The 20,630-nt window shown below is 39.6% G+C and overlaps 1 protein-coding gene across 1 annotated transcript in view; it reads left to right on the plus strand.

The window, feature by feature from the left end:
• clstn2a (calsyntenin 2a) overlaps window positions 1-20,630 on the plus strand; it is a 274,828-nt gene that overhangs the window by 210,856 nt on the left and 43,342 nt on the right. Inside the window, exon 8 of the mRNA XM_066681745.1 lies at window positions 938-1,059. Within this exon, the coding sequence (XP_066537842.1) occupies window positions 938-1,059 (122 nt within the window). The remainder of the gene's footprint in view (window positions 1-937; window positions 1,060-20,630) is intronic.

Raw genomic sequence — 20,630 nt, forward strand, 5'->3', positions numbered from 1 at the left:
CCATGCAAGAAACAGGAAGGCATGCCCCTGTGATCAATCAGGAGCTTTTCCATGAAGGCAGCTGTGGCGGGTAGAGGAGTGTTCTGAGCGCGCTCCGAGGCGTAATGCGAAGTGGCACACGTCAATATCACTTAACAAACGGAACAGCATTAACACACCCTTACAGCCCCAGTGACAGCTTTACCGCTCCGATCCCATTACGGCTATTTAAGAGGGGAAGTGACAGCTGCTTAGATTTATTTCTTCTGCTAGTTTTTTTTCATGGTTGACAGTTTTACTGCATGTTTTTGCCTTTACACTTATATTTATTTTTGTATAAGACTTATAACCAAACCCTAGGGGAATTTGCACTGGCAGACAGGGTGAGCTCCAGCCAGGAGAATGGCAGCCTCCTACTTTTCTTCATTCATTGCTTTTATCTACTCCACTTGGCACAAAACACCAACTCAGATATATAACCGTTCCATACAATCCCAGTTCCAGTAGTTTCTAAACTAGTTCCTATGTCTAATCACTTTTCTCAGCAATGACTTCTTCATAGCTATATGTCTCCTTCTGACTCATAACAACAGGCTATCTCCTCACAGTGGAAGGACTGATGGAAGTACTGGATTTGTTCAGATCTGAAGTGAGCATGGAGATTAATTTTCTGACAGGTGACTGAAAGATAAAAGCTTCAAGTGCAGCAGACAGTTTTGCTGCTCTGTCCACTCTTGCATGGCCATTAGGATGGTCTCATTTTCTCTGGTTGTGGAAACCCCTGCTTTTCCCTTGACTTTTCTATTCCATCTGCCAGTGGAGCATCTTCCTAAAATCTGGGATCCTCAGGAATATCTCCTGCACATGATTGTTTCATATTTGTAGGTGGCCATGTCAAAGTGTGATAGATGCATGTGGTGTATTTTTGCTGATGTGCATCTTTCTACCACTTTTGCAGAGATGAACAGACATCATTACTCACTGTATGTCCACAACTGCCGGCTGGTCTTCCTGCTGCGGAGGGACTTCACCCAGATGGACACATTCAGGCCGGCTGAGTTCCACTGGAAGCTGGAGCAGGTGAGGGGGCCACATGGGCCCACCACTCTCACTTCAAACTGACCTGGGTGGAGGGTAGAAATCATAGGGTCAGGTTTTGTCAGGTCACATGTGTCGGGATACACCTAGTGGTCAAAAACAAGAGTCATGCCAGGTACCCATAAGCTTGGCTTGGGCACTGTTGAGGTTATTTGAATTCTTGTCAGTCAGGGACAGGGACAGTTTCCTCAGGACCCTGACTCAGACTTGATGCTCAACCTCCTTGGCTTCTGGCTTTGTTATGACAGTTGTGTTTTAGGAATTCTGGGTCTAAGCAGGATTTCTGTTTAGAAGAAAGAAATGGGGCTTCTCTCATACAAGGATGTGATAAGGAAAGTGTTTCTAAACCTGTCTGCACTGTGAATATCACTGGAGCGACTGAAAGATGAGGTTAATTAGCTTTGGAAATACAAATAATCATGCAGTCTTGCTACAGGCATGCTAACAAACCTGACCGTGGCAATGAGGCAGTAAACTACGTTCACAAAGTACGTTCACATGTTTTTGCTTAACGTCATCTTCCATTGCTGAAGTTACCTTTCAATTGCAAGAACAGATGAAGTACATCAATGTTGTTGTTGTTTAACTTAAAATAACAAGGATCTGTTCATGACTTGCCAATGTGAATGACCTGAAATTACCATTATTCACTGCAACATGAGGAATTTGCTCTTGCAAGGAGACAACCCAAGAACATTCTTCTAGAGAACCCAAGTCCATTTTTCGTATTCAAGGTATTGAGAAACAGCTTAATTATACTATGAAGCAAACTATTCAGAAAGTGTTCTACTTCCACCCATTCACTCATACTTTCACACCTGCGAACAATTTCATATAATCGGTCCCCATCAACATTGGATTGTGGGAGGAAACCCATGCAGACTCTGGGAAGGCACCCCAATCTCTTGACAGACATTGACCTAAGGCAGGTTTTCAGTACCACCATACTGCCTAAGAAGATCGAAAAAAATCGATTGGTGTTGGAATCATTTTACTTACCACTATCCAATTCAGTTTTCCTCATTTTTCCCCAAATTCCCCAAAATTTTGCGCTCCTATTCCTATTATGAAATCCCACATGGGTCATCATAGCTTATTACAAACCCAGACACAGGGGAATATTTGAGATGTGAAACTCTTGCAAGGGATATTCCAACTCAGAGGAACTGACAGGCCGTGCCCTTAAACAAAATAATACCTACTACCTTTTAGTACCTTAATGTGCAATCCCAAGAAACAACCATCAGCTTGCCAGAGGCTGTATATGAACCATACATGTTCAGTTGGTACAGAATTTGTTCTTAGTGGCAAAAAAATTGTTCCTATATAACATTCTGCCTAGTTGATGGTTGTATTTTGCGATTGGACATTTGGGTACTGTAGGTTGCAAGGCATTCCCTCAATAAGGGCAACCCAGACCTGTTACTCAAGGTTGGAATTTTATTTACCAGTATTTCCAATGTCTTACATCTCCCCCTCAGGTTGAGGAGTCCTTGAGTATTTGAGGGGCTGGGACTGTAGTAGCGCAAGCCGTTTGTGTTTACAATGCCATAATCTGTATTTAATAATTTGCAACAGATGACCTAAAAAAAACCTTTTGTAAAAGCCTTACTTTAGTGCAGAGATGGCAACAGCTCTTTTCTGTTAGTGTATTAGTATTTCTGTCCATCACAGAAGTGGAGGCTCATGGTAAAGGTGTGTGTGTGTGAGTGTGTGTGTGTGTGTATGTGAGTGAGTGTCCTATCTTGCTTCTCATCTCCTGCTGTGGAGAACACAGGCCTCTGGTGAGACATCTACAATCAGGATGAAAAGCTCTCTGCAGCAATGACCTCTTTCAGCACATATAATGATAGCTCCTCTACTACACTGATTTCCTTTTGCAGTGTCCCTCCACTCACACACACTCACACACACACCTTCCCCACCACTTTGAACACCCCTGATTTCATGGAGTGCCGCATCTCTGCATGCACCCTCAGTGACTTCCATATAAACTGATGAGATTCTTGGCAAAAGAGACCTAGAAAACACCAATAGACCTTCAACCCTATTTTTGCAGTCAACATAAAATGTAATCTCAGCCTGTTTTCAACGAGGTCCTTTAGTTAAAATATGTTTTTTGGGGGTTTTATTTATTTATTTATTTGCTTTTCACTTGCCACTTTTCATAACACGTACTGACTCTATTTCTGTGTTGGAAACATGTCCTAGTCTTCACAAGTTTATGTAATTAAAGTGGATCAGACATGTCAGTGCTGCTAGAGTTCATTAGGAATACAGGATTCGTTGGAAGTGTTATTATAGCCTTTAGTTCGCACAAACCTTTACAGTAAATAGAGCTCTAAAGTCTCGGTGATCAGTCTCCTGATTTTTGCAGGCTGGGCATGTTCAGATTGTCTGTAGATGTGGGAATATTTCTGCACACGCTGAGAGGATAGCATTCAGATGAACCCGATGTAGAAATTTGACTGATCACCCTGCCGATGGAACATCTGTTTCCTGAGCCACGAGAGCCTGCGATTGTGTCAGCAATTGCAAATTACCTCTGCGTCCAATCTCAGTGACTGCACATTTACATATGGCTAGAGAGGGCTTTTATATCTGTTTGCTTGGGTTTTTTGGGTAAACACATTTTAGGAGTAATTAGACTACTTACATTTTCAGATTTCACACCCACAATCCAAAGCACAGAGTCTACCTGCGTCCCAAAGTTCACTCTTCAGGTTTAATATGCTGTTTAGGAAGGTGGCATGTATCATATTGGCATATGTGAGCTAGGATGCTAGATTTCTAGATGTTTTGAAATCAAAAAAGCTGCAGCTGTGCTCTCGGGATTAGTGCAGTTGCTTCTTAAACCCTCCCTCATTGCTCTCCTAGCTTGTCTGGATATGGCGAATTGGTTAAAAAAAGATCAAAATTGGTGTATGAATTTTGTGAAAATATCATGATAGTGTATTATCTCATATTGCTCACCTGTATAGGATATGTATTGTTATTGTGAATGGCTGCCAGTGCTGCACAGAGAGAAGAAACAAAGTCAAAGGGCCTTAGTATCTGACTGATCGTTACGGCAGTCCAGTCTCTCAGCAGGCGCAGGCTCCCTATGCCCGCAGGCTACTGGTAGTTCATTACAGGTCAAAAGGAAAATGAGTTCCCTTCAAACAGGCGCTCTGCTGTGTGTGTATTCTTTTCTCTTCTTTTTGCTTCTTCTGTGGTCAAGAGAAGGTCCAGCAGGGTAATGGGTGGAGGAGGCAGAGTAAACAAGCTCTGAAGTCAGCAGAGGGAAGCCACGCAACACCTGTCAAAGCAACAGGACACTACCCCTCCTTGCAAGTGCAAATAAAAATGCAACACAGCCAAAGCAGCGTCAGCAAGAAGCATTAACACTTGCCATCAAGTGTTGATTATTCCAGGTGAAGCTGGGAAATACTGTAGACTCAAATATTTTTGGAAACACTCTGGTATTTAGCAATTCCAGCTTTTTTTAAAGTGTGCCCTTCAGTCCAGATGTGTCTTCAAGATCACCTTTCTCATTGCCAGCTGTTGGCAAGTGCTGTAGAAAATCCTCAAGGATATGCATGGACTACTTGAACCACATCGTTGGATGGTTTTACATTATATTTTGAAGCATAGTTGTGAGAATTTGTTCAAGGTCCTGATGTTGGGTGATTAGTTCAGAATAGTTCCATTGATATTAGATGGTGCTCCAGCAGTCCACAGGTCAATGCTAGGGGGCTATATACCCTTCTTGAAGATCCTTGGACATTAGATGTGGTGAAGTTGGGCTCATGCAGCATCTCCAGCTCCAATCCCAACTCATCCCAAGGTGCTCCATAACTCTGTATGCAGTCCCACAGCCCAGTATTCTGGCCAACTTTTAGCACTGAGTATAGTGACCTTCGAGTTCATTTTGCATCACACTGAAAAGTTGAAATGCTTTCTGTAGCAGGCTTAGAAAAGTAGGATTAGATTTAAAGACTTATGTAAGTTGGACGCAGAAAGTCCATGCTGGAGGAACAAAACGATGATGCCTTCGTTAATCTTAGCCCACATCATCCCTCTCAGCTGATTTTTTTTGGCCTTGGGTCTGGACTAATGTTGATTCCTCTCTTGGCTTTTCCTCATCCCTGATTCAAACCGATACAAGGAGGTACATAATTGAAAGCCTGGATTTGTGGCGAGGAGAAAAACTGTGTCTTTTTAATCTTGTGTGGGAAAAAAAGGATCAAATGTAATTGGTCTTGAAAGAAAAAAGAATGGGTGACCACTTTCTCATTGTCATTCTGGCCAGGATAAACTAACTGCAAGTGTGGACTGAATAGTAATATCCCAGACTCCGTAAATGACTAAAAGGGTTGTGAACACTCGATGGTGAATCATTTTCAGTGCTGCAGTGACACTGACATGTTGGTGGTGTGTGTTGTGCTAGTACAAGTGGATCAGGCACAGCAGTGCTGCTGGAGTTTTAATCGTACGGATGTTGGTCTTGATGGACCTTCATCACCCTGGAGAACGCAGTTCCACTCTTCCACAGCGAAAACTGTTAGGCAATCTACCTAGTGTTGTTACATATTCAAAAAGCCAAAACTACATACACCTTTGCCAAAATTTCATTAGACTAACCTTAGTCCTTCAGGTTAAAGCATAGAATTTGTGATGAAAAATCAATCATAATAATATGAATATAATACTATTACTATCACTACTAATTTATAGGATTTAACTATGCGACCAAGAAATATTAAGATGTACATAAGGGTAGTAAATAATAATAGTATTAATAATAATAAAACACTAAATCACATTTCTTCTGTTTCTCAGCAGTCATTGTCTTATTCATGTAGAAACAAGAGTTCAGACCAACTTTTTTGTCTTAAACCTTCCCCCAAACAACTAATTAAAAACATTAATTTCTTGATGTTTTTGTCAATGGTACAGCAGTATTTACAAAAATATAGGTTCAGCCTGTAACGTGAAAGTTTAATTCAACAAAGGAAGCCTACTGTATTGAAGATTATAAGCTAAGATTATTTAATTATAGCCTTTTTTTTTAACATTTTTGGTGGAAGCTGGGGAAAATATTCTTGAGTTGGCTGTGTGTGCAACACTTGAGAATTTCAACACCGTCCCCGTACAATCTAACACTAGTGCAGGACACCAAAGCTCTGTAAAAATGAGTTGTTTTAATTGTTATTAAAAACAAATAAGCTTTTCAAAAGGATAATAAAATTTGCCTCTAATGTACTCAGATATTACATTAAATTAATCATAACATTGCAATACATGGTATCTGGACTGACTGGACCAAACTCTCTGAACTGTGTTTTCATTACCAAAGTTCTCCTCTCTGACAGAGTTTGGAGAAGAGAGGGAAAGAAGCCAATGGAATCACTACCCATTAGCAACAGAAATGAAAAGGAAGCTCTCTTTTCTCAATGTATTTAATATATTGCATATTTCTTTACATTTGTATTATCATATATCAAATAAGGGTATATTAATTTGTGACACTTAAGTCATACACCTTACTAAATGGTTAGATAATGTCACAATTAATCATTAAGTAATGATAAGAAACAAGAACTATCTTTAACTAGCATTTATTTAGAGGTTAAAAATCTAAATAATGCTAGTTCTTGTTTCTGTCTTTCCTTAATGATTAACTGTGACTTTATTAATCACTCAGTATTGCCTAAAGTAATTATAATGTCACCATGATGATGGAAATATGTTTTTTTAAATATGTATTTTTATAGTAAATAAATGGTTTATAACCTCTGTTGACCTGCCAGCTTTGTGTTTTAGTCAAATTATCATCCCCCTGGGAATATGGTTCACCCATCTGTTTACTGTACTCTGTACTTATTTTAGCCCCACAATAAGCCTGTTACAATACTGCCAATCCCAAGCTTGTATTATGGTGAAAAAGCACCTATTTTACTAAAAGGTATGCATAAATGTAAATAAATGTAAATGTAAAAGATAATTTGTAAATTTTGTAAGAGTTAATGTGAATTTTTGGCAATCCTGAGTGATAAGCATACACTAAACCTAAAACCAAATCTAAACCAAACCCTAACTCTAAACTTAAGCTGAAGATTTAACTTAAGAGTCCAGAAAGTTAGAAAAGCAATGCTAGATGTTACCTTGAGAGAAAACATAGCTGTTTTCATAGCTGTTATTTGGCTAAATAGCAGAGAATTTGAGTGCCTGCCGTAAAACAGTGCCACCGGTGTGGCAGTTATGATGAAGCAAAGTGTCGTCCACTTAAAAATGATTTAGTAGGTAATGGCATGTAGTAGTTTATTCACGTTTTAGGTGTGAAATCATGTTCAAACACTAGAAGAATATTGTCATTAAAATCAGCCAAATGTTTATCTGTTTCTTTGTTTGGTAAACACAGTGTACTGTTCCACATGTGTACTATTTACTCTCAGCTACTTCACCTCAAACTTCAAGCTAAATATACTAAAACTTTACATTTACAGCAAGCATAAATATTAATACTTTTCTTGAGTGTATGTCCACCATAAGGTTAAGCATTCTTGTCAGTATAAGTCAAGTATACTTAAGCATAATTATGTATATTATTTTACAGATAAGTACATAAAGATCCATCCATCCATCCATTATCTGAAATTCGCTCAGTCATGGTGGGTCCAGAGCCTACCTGGAATCATTGGGCACAAGGCAGGAATACACCCTGGAGGGGGCACCAGTCCAAGTACATAAAGATGTAACTTAAATATATATTCACTTAATTTAATTTTAAAAAGTATACTAATAGCACACTTGAATGATTGATGGGTATCAAGACCCAGTATTCTGCTGGGGATAAGTAAACTGGTCTGGTACCCTGGATCACACATGCCAGATTACCAGAGGTAGCAGTTCTACTGTTCCACAGCCCAGAGGTGGGCATGCTGACCATAGGCTCATTTAAGCTGTACATTTGCTGTGCAAATGTTGGGCATATTAGGCCAAGGAGGTACTTGAGAATGTGGGTCAGTTTGGTAGTAGACCCATCTCCATAGGGTTTGATTGACTGACACCCATCTGTGCCCAATGGGTATTAATCAGGGAAGTTGGAGCATGGCGTCCCATTAAGAGCCTGATATTGATCCAAGAAAAAAAAAAAAAACATCTTGACTCTGATATCACAGCAGAAATATTTTAAAAGAACAAGGGAGGGGGCAGAGTGGAAAATGAGAGAGCAAGAGAAAGAGAGGTGTTGCTGTTGGGCTTTTCCACTAAATGCACTCTCATCAGTGCACTGAGGGAACATTGAATGGCTTCCGCTGCAACTCCATTTAGCCCTATTGATTTTGCAATCTTCCTCATTCCTGTCTCTTTACCTTACACCCCCCCCCCCCCCTTTTTCACTCAGAGCCAGGAAGAGAGAGAGAAAAAGAGAGAGAGAAAGATTTAGAGAGAGAGAGAGAGAGAGAGAGAGAGAGAGAGAGAGAGAGAGAGAGAGAGAGAGAGAGAGAGAGAGAGCAACTAGGGTGTCCTGGCAGTGTTTTGTTTTTCTCGCCCCGTCTAAATCTCCACCAGGGCGCATGCTAATGGCTCGTAAGATGGGTCGCTTTCACACAGATGCCTACTGTTCCAACCTGTTCCAATGTTTACTAAGCAGAGTGGCTATCAGATTCTCCTGGGCCTACTCAATGAGGCCAGTCTGGTGCAAATTACCTACTGTAAAGTATGGCTGCTGAGCTAAAGCATTCTTCAGAGTCCATATTAGAGCTTGAATGATAGAAGAACTCTCCAAAAACTTCTAAGGAGTGAACACAGGCCTTTTGAAGTACATTAATTGTCCAACAGTACACACAGTTATTTGTAGTCTGCATTAAAATGGTGTTGCTAAAAGAATGGGATGCATTGGAGCAGGACAAGCCCAAGGTCACCATGCCCAATGCTATAATTTGAGGAATTTTGGGCTATGGAGAAACGGATCTACATACTGCAAAGTAAAAGAGCTCCATCTAATACCTCTGGAATGAGTTGAAGTGGTGTTTATGATCCAGAACTTATAATCCTTACATCTGTACCTGACCTCAGAAATGTCTGTGTAGCTGCATGCCACCAGAACTTCACTGTTCCAACGACTAGGTCAATGTCTTCCTAAAAGAGTAGAACATTTGAATGCTTAATTTCTCAAAACGATTGTTGAATGAGTAGGTATCTGATAGGTCTGTGTAATGTTTATCACCTCAAATTTCTATCCAACTATATAAAATTTGGAATTGAGTTTGATGATAATTTTTTTTTATTTTGCACAGTAAAAACATAAATTGGATTGAGATTTTGTACATTAACAAAAAATATTACATAAAATCAAAGTAGTAGGACTGTACCATTAAACAGGGGGAGACTGACATGCTGTACCTTTCTGCACATAATCCGTAAGTTATACATAAGTAATACGTACGTTGGAACTTTCCACTGGGTCTGTTGCAAAACCTAGTGAGATCTCTAAAATGTTAGTGCCCAATTTACGTCCTAGTGTACTCTCTATAGTGGTATTCTTAGATACCACATTATGTTGCCTACTGAGATACCTTAATCAGGATGAATTTTAAGGAGGCATTGACACATTCCTCAGTCATGAAGGTAAGCAGAATCCCATGATGCAATGTAGGCACAATTCCCATCTATTTTGCTCTTCACCCAGAGCAAAAATAATTACAATCGCAATTTTTTTTTAATTAAAATCGTAATAAAAATGGTAAGATTAGACTCCACCACGCTGAAACGATGAGGCGATGCTAGTCGCTGAGGGAAGTAAACACTGGTTCTTGCAGCGGGTGGGAACAATGACTCTGGTGTGATTAAACCTTGTGACTGGTTCAAAACAGGACAAAAATGTGAAAACAAAATCACCCTGAGCGTTGTCACATACATCTCTCCAAAGTACAGGGATTACATACAAGTACAATTGCTCGATGATCATTTAGTTTTATGAGAACAGGCAAAGTATAAGCATCATAATTTCTTGTGATTTAAATTACCATGGTCCTGTGTGGGTAAAAGTGTGCAATGAAACAGGCAATGCATTTATCATATCTTTGTTGTTTTTGCTCATATAAAGGAACAGAAAAATGGTTGGAATCTACTGACTTTTTACTGCAAGTTGAATACAGTAAAGTGGTGCAGGAGGGATGCATTTGCTGGAAGAAAGAGAGGAGAGAGAGAGTGAAAGAGTGCAAAGGTGAGAGATGGCTGGGGGGATAAACAAAAACAACAACAACAACAACAAAATAAAGACAAGGTAAATTATATTTAATATGGTAAAATATATTTAATATTTAATTTAATATGAATGTAAAATCAGAAGTATACAAAATAGCCAAAAAAGCTTCCTAAAGGCTACTACTGTGCTACTATTTTGAAATGAAGAAAATTAAATGGAAAAAAAATGACAATTTGCAAAAAAATAAAAACACAGAATGAAACAATGAAACTGACATTTTTTTTTACCCAAATATCTATTTTCTGTTTTCAGATTTAGCCTCAGAAAATATGAGCTGATACACATTACCCAGACCCTGATGTACCAACATTTGTATTGACTACATTTATCGGCAAACTCACATTTTAGATGACTCAGTGGTGGTATACTTCTTGCAACAGATTTGTCTAGGACAAATGAACAGGTCAGATCAGGCTCTGAATTCTAAGAAGAATATGTCTACTGAAATGATGGCATTGGTTTAAAGCCACATGACTTACATTTACAATGGACAGATTGGCCTGGAAGGTTAAAGAAATCAATGACAATATCAGATAAGACCTAAGGCAAAGATCCATTAATCGCAGTGAGCCTTGAAGCTATTGATCGACAGACAAAGATTTGTTTGCATTAACCATACTTATAACTCACTGCATTCATTTGTGGGGGTATGTTTGCAATATAAATCTGAAGCTAACCACCCTCATCATCTCTGAACCTATTCAAACTTGGGGTCCCATACTGGCCAAATTTAGGGCCTATCACCTTTGGTGTCATCTGCAAGTGTCACTTGCTCCAATCATTGATCACAGGTACGGCAGCAGAAAATAAGGCCTGCCCCCTGTTTATATGACACACTTGAGTATGCTTTTGTGCACTTATGCACTCCTGACGCAGGGTTGCATCTGAGACTCTCTTTCAGATGCCCCTTTAAGCTGCTGTAGCATTATTCTTTTTTTTTCCAAGGCGCTTCACGCTCTGCTGCTGGTGCGTTTTAATGAGTACATGGTAGAGTTGTAATGAGATTTGGTGCTTGTCAGATAGAGTCAGCAAAGAGAAGGAAAGTGTGGCACATCCAGCAGCTACAAATCAGGCTGAAGATGCTCACTTCACAGCCAAAAGTTTGTGGACACCTGCTCATCCAGGATTCCATGTGAAATCACTGATAATTTTAGCAAGCTTGTACCTTCAGACTGGAAAAGCTACAGCAGCCATGACCAAAAGGATAGAGTAGTGAAATTGGCACCACACAATTCCTGACTTGATCCCCAAGTAAAATTGGTGTGTTGGAAGTGAAGGTACAGTGCTATCTTCTCCCTCAACATCCACAGTTGAAGCGACCTTGAGCAAGACACTTACCCTGCTTGCTGAGGTTACTGTCCACTGATCCAGGCCTGTGTATGTTCACCACTTGAACTTCTTGTATGAGATGTAGCTCCATCATGCTGACAAAAACTGAAACTGAATGACTTTACAACCAAGATGTTTACAAGTCAAAAAATACAAGTCCAGGTCAAGTCATGAGCCTTTAGGCTAAATTACAGCAACCACTACAGCAAATACTACAGCAACCACAATTTTCAAACTCCAGGCATTCAAAGAATCAAATCTTTGGGAATCTATTCTTCCACTTTCTCTGTTTTATTTTATTCTGCCTATTAAAGAGAAATGTTTCTCATTGGGATGGTTTTGGAAACAGACTCTGAAAATAATGAGGGAAATTTTAGAGCAATATCTGCTCTATGTCACATGACTATAAGGGAAGAAGAAGGGTTTTTTTTAAGACAGAGAAAAAAATGGTTGATGCCATTTTAAACCACCTATTTTCTTACACTCCTGAAGGAAACCTCTTGTTCTTCCCCAGAATCCTGGGAGCCAGTGTATGGAGGCTTCTTTTTGCCATGTGTAAAATGATTTCTGAGTGTGGCTTTAGAGCTGCCCTTCTGAGAAGTGCTCGAGTCTGCCTGATTGCAGCCCAAGAGAAAGATTATTTTCCTGTTTTATTTCCTTGAGATTTTCTTTTTACAAATCAGAAAAAGGTTGTTTCCCATTTTCTGTTTGGCCGTTTCTAAATAAAAATGAATGACTCAAAGGTGCACAGACCAAATAGCTATTTTATGAATGGAAGCACCGCACATGTACAAGAATAGAGCCACAGGTTGTTCACCTCTGATCTAGTGCAAACCTATCCAGGTGTGATTTCAGATGCCTTATGAAGGGGCCAACATCTGTGTCCTAAATCAATGAAATACAGTTTCTCACTTAAAAAATATGGTTCCAAAATTGTTCTTTAGTACAAAATTTAGTTTCTATATAGGACCCTGATCACTTAAAGAACCTTTTGCATGATTAAAGTGTTCTTTGCATCATGAAATCGTTCTTCAGATTGATGATATATGCTGATGATATATGATGATGCTATGGTTGGTTGTATAAAGCACCTTTTAGACAAGGGTTCTATATGGCACCAAAAATGTTTCCTCTTGACATCGTAACAATAGAAGGACACTTAAAAAAGATGCTTTATAGGACCCTTTATAGCACTCTTTCCATCAATCTGAAGAACCCCTTCAAAACGCAAAGAGCACTTTAAACATGCGAAAGTTCTTCGAGTGTTCATGATTAATGGAATGGAAACAAATACATTTTTTTTTGTTATTATAACAAGTCTCAAGTCTGAAATCGATTTGTATGTGACTTAAAGACATTCAGAATTGTAATCAAAAATGGCATTTTATAAAGTTCTGAGGAGTTTTATTCACCATTTGCCAGTTTTCCAACTTCCAGGCATTTGGAGGTCTTTTAGACAATACATAGACCTCCAAATGTTCAAAAGCAAAAACCAAGATGAGGATGTTGCTCTATTCCTGCTGCATATGTGGGTAATTTTGACTTATTTTTGCTGTAGGTAATACTTAAGATGGAACTTACTCTAAATTTGGAATGTAAACACAGACTGAAAGTAAAACAAAACTAAACAAATGAGTGTCTGTGGTACAAACAGTGAATAAAAACTTTAGCCATATATAAACATACCTTGCCACATTAAAAATATGTGGAGCTTCTGAACGTAAACTAACGAGAGAATAGAAGTCACTCACAATCATAAGCATTGCCTTTCAGTTCAACTTAAACTCCAGCTGCTAAACTGAGTGTCCATCTCTGCTTTGTACCTCTTTGATTGTCAGTCAGCACTGGAATTTGTGCACGTTTGCTCATGTGCAGCTGCTCCTACTAAAATTGCAAAGCTATAATGACATGGGAATTGTACAATTTTTCTTGAAATCTTCATATTTACCTGGAAATGCTCATATCCAGTACTGAAAATCAAGAGGCAGGTTTTTTGCATAATGCTGACTGACCCCCTTAGCGCTCACTCTTTTGGTGAACCATGCTTTTGAAGCTTCATTGTGCAACACCTCCACTGTACTTGTCTGAGGAATGCTGTGTCATCCACTCTTTTCTTCTTTGGACCAAAAATACACACACTCACACACACACACACACAAAGACAGACCCCCTAGAGCTCTAGCATAGCAAGAACATTCCCTCTCCCTTTACTGGCTTTTTGACTTGCAGCAAGGGAAAGTGGTGAAGGGGCTGGGAGGGGGAGCTTGTGCATCTGCCGTAATCAAGGCTCCACATTTTTTGATGTACCTAAAGGCTGCTTAACAGCGTGAAATAATCATGAGCTCCTTGAATAATTCATCCATGCGGCTCCAGTTCCTCACTAGGCATGCTTTTCCAGCCAGGTTTGTTTTCAATGCTCTGACGTATCCCCGTCCGCTACAAACGCCCGGCACAAGGAGGTTTAAAAAAGCAGATCACTTTCATCCTCCACCTTTACTCTCCAACTTTACTCCAACTCGACTACCCCAGGCTCCACTTACCCCACCTCTTGCTATATGCCTTTTTTTTTTGCTGCTTCTTGCTGCTCCAAATATACCCCCCCCCCCCCCCCCCCGGGCCAGACCGGTTTTTCCACATTCTTTCTTTGTTTTTTTTTATTAGTTTTTTTTTTTTTTTTTTTTTTTTTTTTTGCTTCAAATCAAGAATCCACATACTACACCGGGAATATTTCACCTACAGCTGTTCCCTCAAATAGAGAATACCACGTTTCTGTCATTATGGACCTGGGCCCACACTGGGAATATTTGGAATGTTTTGAGGCTGGAGATGTCATCTTGAGTGTGTAAGAAGAGAAAAATCAAAACAGGTACAGGGGGATTATTTTTTTCTTGTTGCCAAGCATTTTCCTGCAGTGCCTTACAGCTTTTCCCTCTCTCTCTCTCTCCCTCTCTCTCTCTCTCTCTCTCTCTCACTCTCTCTCTCTCTCTCTCTCTCTCTCTCTCTCTCTCTCTCTCTCTCTACTTTATTTTTCTTTCACTTTTTGCCTTACAAGCCTGGAATGATGGCTTCGGCCACGGCTGGCTGGAGCGCTTGGCAGGGCCCCATTTAGAGGAAGTCACTTTGCCATGCCATGTAATGGATGTGACTCAATAATGCAGGACTGTGCGAGCAGAAGTTGGGGGGGGGGGGGGGGTGGGGTTCAAGGCACTTGGCGGATGAGGGATTTTTGAGTTTGTTCAGGACCTTGGTCGACCGAGAGAGAGAGAGAGTGAGAGGCGGAAATAGTTCGAACAAGCTCAGAAACTCTCGATGTGTGTGTGTGGGAGCGTGCAAATGTGTGTTTATGTGTATGAAAAAGCATTTTCCAGTGAAGTGCTGTGATGGACCGCCAGTGAACTTCCTGGCCCCCCATCAGTGAGGGAGGAAAGGGATGGAGAGATATGTTCCCTGCTTCTGCTGATGGCTTCTCATGAGTTATTGTCCCATCTTCGCCTCCTCGGGCTGCCCCCGCACTTTCATTTACTGCCATCAAACTCTCTCTCTCCTTCTCCCCATATATCCCTTCATTCTATCTTCATATTTCCCCAGTGCCATAAACCACAGAAAATCAAAAGTCTGGATGCATATTTTAAAGCAACGAAAAATACCACCCAGTATCAGGTGTGTGGTATCAGGTGTACCTGAAGTGTGCAGTCAGTGTTGCTTTCTTGAACTTTGTTTATATTGGTGAAATTAATGGATTTCATGAAAGGATTTATTATGTACCATGTTTATTCACTTTAAAATGTAATGAAAGCAGTTTAGTTTCCTGCTCACTCAAGATCATAGAGCTGGGTTGACACAGGTAGAAAAGAAATTTCTTTCTTTTCTTGGATAGGAGAATATAACTGTTCAGTGCAGCTTATGTCTGCCAGCTACTAACTTGCTTTAAGTGTCAAAGACTCTTATTCCAAAGTAGCGTTTTGAAGTCATTTTTTTTTTGTCTGGCTAAAGTTTCATAGAAAATTCATGTTAAAAAAAAACTTAAAACCCTGAAGTGAAAAGTACATTTTTAGAAACACACATCATTGTGTGTAGTTGTTAGACACTGGGTGTACAAATGTAATGGTTGAGACATTTTGTGTAATTTTTAGCAACAAACAAAGATGTCTAATACAGAAAAGAATGCTTTCTAACCAGAGTTCCAAACACGCCACTCTGTTCCACCTTACACTGTGCAGCAGTTTAGAATTTGGCCACCACATCCACCTTAAATGGTGCTGAATTTTTATTTGAGTGTTTCCCTCCATTTTTAATGATAAAAATTTCAGAATGGAGTTTTTTTTCCACATTAAATGGTGCTTATCACATGCTGCTCCACAGTTCCACCTTAAATGGTTTATATTCAAACACAGTGTCATATCTAGTGTTGATGTAGGATTAGTTTTATTGTTAGTCATTGCTTCCCAAAATTTTCTGCAGCACATTCTTTTGTAGATAAGAATTTTTTCAAGCAGCTCTCTTTTTTTAATCAAAGCTGCTGGGGAGGGAGTCATGAAGACAATGCAACAGCTGTGATATGAGAAACAACAGACAGCAGTAGGAATGCTCTCCCCCAAATGCACACTTTGTGGCTTGTGATTTTATTTAGAAAATACTTTTTATCTTTTTTTTATTACTGTTATAGCACAGCAGTTAATAATGAAATTAGAACTCCCATCAGTGGCACAACTTCAGCACCACTCTGGGGCACTTCAGTCATGGATGCTGACGGAGGATTATGTGGTGTTTCTTTCACATTTTACATTTCCTAAATGCAGCCTATGCTTTTGTTCTATTATATTTGTCTCCACCTCCAACGTTAATCTACGAAGTTAGTTGCATTCTCTGCATTTCTGTGAAGATTTGATGGCACACAGCCACAGTAGTGAGGTCAAGTACATATATTTGATGATAGAGTTCTGGATTACAAACTCATCTGAAAGATATTGAAGGGTGTTCCATCACTCCATGGTCCACAACATAATGCTGGGGTAAATTATAGGTCCCCAGCAGCCCTCAAGTTGAAGATTGGCACTGGGCATGGTGATGATAAGCTGATGGGTGACCTACATTTGCATTTTAGCTTGTGATTCCAAGCTCAGAAGGGGAATGTGTTTTGTGTGTGTGTGTGTGTGTGTGTGTGTGTGTGTGTGTGCCTGTGTGTGTGCCTGTGTGTGTGCCTGTGTGTGTGTGTGTGTGTGTGTGTGTGTGTGTGACAACATTGCATCCTAAGCAGGCTTGTGTCTGCACGAGGGTCCCAGACTCATTAGGATGGTATTTTATTGTCTCATTACATTGTTTACGAGATGAGGGAAAGTGTACATCTACACTGTGTGTGTGTGCGTGTGTGTGTGTGTGTGTATTAGATGTAGCTCAGTAGTGTATGAAGTGAATACAAGCTTCTTCATTAAACTGCCCTGTGGGACTCTTCTCTCTCAGCCATGGCGACAAGCATAACCTATCTACATTACACCAGAGACATCAGCCTTCAAGCTCTGTCATCTCCTAAAATACCCGCTGTTTCCGTGTGTGTTTAGCATGCTGTGTGTGTTTTGGGGGGTGTAGTTTGAGAGAGAAAGTGTGTGTCTCATTTTTCAACTTCAGGAGTCCACACAGCCGCTACCGTTGTGAGAATACAGTTCAACACTGTGGGTCTGAAAGGATGTGGATGTGTCAGTAATTTGTGAAAATGGTATTGTGAAATATGCAAAGGCAAATGCAAAATACAAATGAATGTCTGGTCTGTTTGCATGTGGGTAAAAAGGTCTGGTGGTAGTATGCAGCCCTGACTCTGTAAATTAGGAAAACTACTAAGGGTCTGGGTTCGAAAAGATTTGGGCTTTTTCTATGTGCATCGCTGGCTAAGCTACGAGAAATGGCAGCTGGAAGCAAATGGATTTGTGGAGAGACCTCTGAAAAGCATTAAGGGGATGAGGATAGTGGTCTAATCCTGCTCCATAAATGGGCAACACTGATTTATTTTTGCTGTCACAGATCAATTAAAAGCAACATCTACGATTGTGTGGAACTACAGTTCTCTGCGGTTTGTTTATATACAGATGCTCCATGTTTTTTAAGGTGGAATTATATATTTGAAGGATATGAGAGAGAAAGAAAGAAAAAAATAAATAAATTAAAAAAAAAAAAAAAACAAAGACTGCTGTTTGTATGTGTCCGAAGTTTGTCTGTAAGTATTTATTCAGTGTTTGAATTGCCACAGAAACTCATTTGTAACTAGAGTTGTGTAGTTTTGTAGCACTTTTGGTCTGTGTTTTTGTGTTTCATGCAGTTAGCGCAGTCCTAAATTTAGAGTCAGTTCCACATAAATAATCTGTCAGATAAGTCAATGTTACCTCCCTATGGAGCTGGAATTAAGCAATATCTCCTTTCATGATTTTCAACATTTAGAGGTCTCTTTGCCAATTCTTTGCTGTGAGGTTAGAGGTTAAATGTTAGAGGAAGTCTAGCATGTCTGACCAAGCCACCATGTTGTTTTTTTGTTTTTGTTTTTTTTTCATAAACACATTAGACTAGTTTTCAGCTCACAAATTGACTGGAGAACTAGCCACTGGTGAGGAAGCATCATCCAAATTTGATAAAAAGTGTTTTTTGAATACAATCATGAATGCCACCTGTATGGTGGAACTGATTCCAAATTCAGGAGACCACTAACAGCCGGGAAGTGAACAAAATCAAAATCTGTGGTAATTTATACAGTGAATACTTCAGCCATGTACAAACAACAGTTGTTTTTTGTTTTTATATCATGTTTAAAAATACCATTCCACATTAAAAATTACAGAGCTTCTGAACAAAAAACAAACATGAAGGGCAATGTGTTTTGCTGTGAAAACATTCAACATGCCTTTAAGCTCTTGACTTCAGAAAGTTTGAACTCTGGAATCCAAAATTTTGCTCAGGTTATTGATTACAGCCAAGAGAAGTTAGCCTTTCATTCTCTCTCTCTCTCTCTCTCTCTCTCTCTCTCTCTCTCTCTCTCTCGCTCTCTCTCTTTTACACACACACACACACACACACACACCACCAACCTCTACAGATTCATTTAGCCACCCTAAGCTCTTCCAGTTGGAGAGGTTTCATTAGAGGTCACTCTCACTTTGACTCCCCTCCCTAGAGGCCACCATCTAATTCCTGTCCTAATTACTCACTTTGTCAGCCCTGTAATTTATAGTCACCTTCAAGTGCACCATGGGCCCACCGCCATCCCCGCTGGCACACTACTGCTGTCCAGAACTGGACACTGCTGGAGACCACTGGACACCGCCCAGGCTAACATTCATGTCAAACTTCTGTCAAGCCATGTTCATGTACCTAGACATATGTAGACTCATACTTTTTTTGCTAAATCAAGGGTTTTAATAATGAGTTTGTCCACCTTTTGTGGCAGTCACATTACTTTTTTTTTTTTTGGCATTGGGATCCATATTGGAATAAAATGGAAAAAAGAGCAGCCCTAATCTAAACAGATGGATACATTTATCTCATACACATCTTTGGAGAGAGAGTCACAACACTCAGAAGCACAGAACCCACTGCCTGTTTGTGTCAGAGCAGGGGTAAAGGATCCCACAGTGTTGCAAAATGAGGAGAAAAAGGCTGTTATCTTCTGTTAGCCACATTACCACGTTTGTTGTAGGATCTAATGAAAAGGGTTAGACCACAATGCATTTCTCTGCTCTTCTGTCTGAATCAGAATGAGTTATTCATACGGATCATGTGCAAGCTTCAGTAATCGTGTAATTTTCCCTGTGATTTCTTTCACTACAAACAACAGATACAAGCAACAAATTCTGTTGCTCTTATTTCATTAATTTACCCCTGTTTACATGGTAAAAAATCAGTTCACAATGTCCCTTCACTCTACAAGTGTAATAGATTACTCAAGGACAATGTTTTATCGTGACTATCTGCCTAAATTATTTTCTGGTTTGGCTTAAAGATTAACAAAATAGTACTCATTGTCTGAAAATGTGAGTGATCAGTAAGTGACGTTTCTACACGACAGCGCAGCTGAGGCCAAATCTGAAATGTCACCCTACACCCTCTGTAGAGCACAGTGTAGGTCATAAATTAATCTACACTGCACTTATGTATTGTGCTGTATGTTGAAAATAATTCTAAATCACCTTTCCCTGTTACATTAGTGCACTATTTTGGTGCAATATTTTCAGTTTTATTATTTAGTGATGTACACTAGTGATGATATATAGTGATGTACACTAGTGAGTATAGCACTATTGACTGACACAGATAAACAGAGGTCTGTTTATAAACCTGACATGTATAAATGGGAGAAGAATTGTTTCTGGAAAAAAATGTAAACAATTTAAACAAATTTTTTATGAGCTGTGTGTTCATGAGTAATGAATAAGTGCTCAGAATGGTGGCTAGTGTATACAGTGAGGTCACCTGCAATTCAAGGATAGGTCACATAGAGATGTGTGATAATAAGTTCCAGATCATTCCTAATGACATCCCATTAATGTCAGGTGGTGTTCTAGAGGTCCACAGTGAGCTTTATCTGTCATCATAGTACATGGTGTATTTAGGCACATGTGCAGCTACTCCAGAGAGCATCATAGTGTGAGAATTATGCACATGGCCCTGTTTTTGCAAGCACAGTCTTGGTATCTTGTGTTATACCAAAGGCACCCTTGACTTTCTTTCATGAGGCCGACATTATATATGCTTTCGTTTTCCATTTCAGTCTGCTCTGTTGCCCTACATTTACAGCTTTTTATCACGGTCCAGCTGTAAGAGAGAGGAGAACAGTAGACAGCTGTTATCTCAGTAGAGATCATCTGATATTACTATCATATAATGGGACTGTTTCTGAAATGAGTGTTTCAACACTTTACAGCAGGCATTCAGATTATAAGACAGCTACACTCTTAGAAAAATAAGCTACGGTAAAGGTACATTACTCGTC

The sequence above is a fragment of the Hoplias malabaricus genome, chromosome 9 (genome assembly GCF_029633855.1).
Source record: "Hoplias malabaricus isolate fHopMal1 chromosome 9, fHopMal1.hap1, whole genome shotgun sequence".
NCBI lineage: Eukaryota > Metazoa > Chordata > Actinopteri > Characiformes > Erythrinidae > Hoplias > Hoplias malabaricus.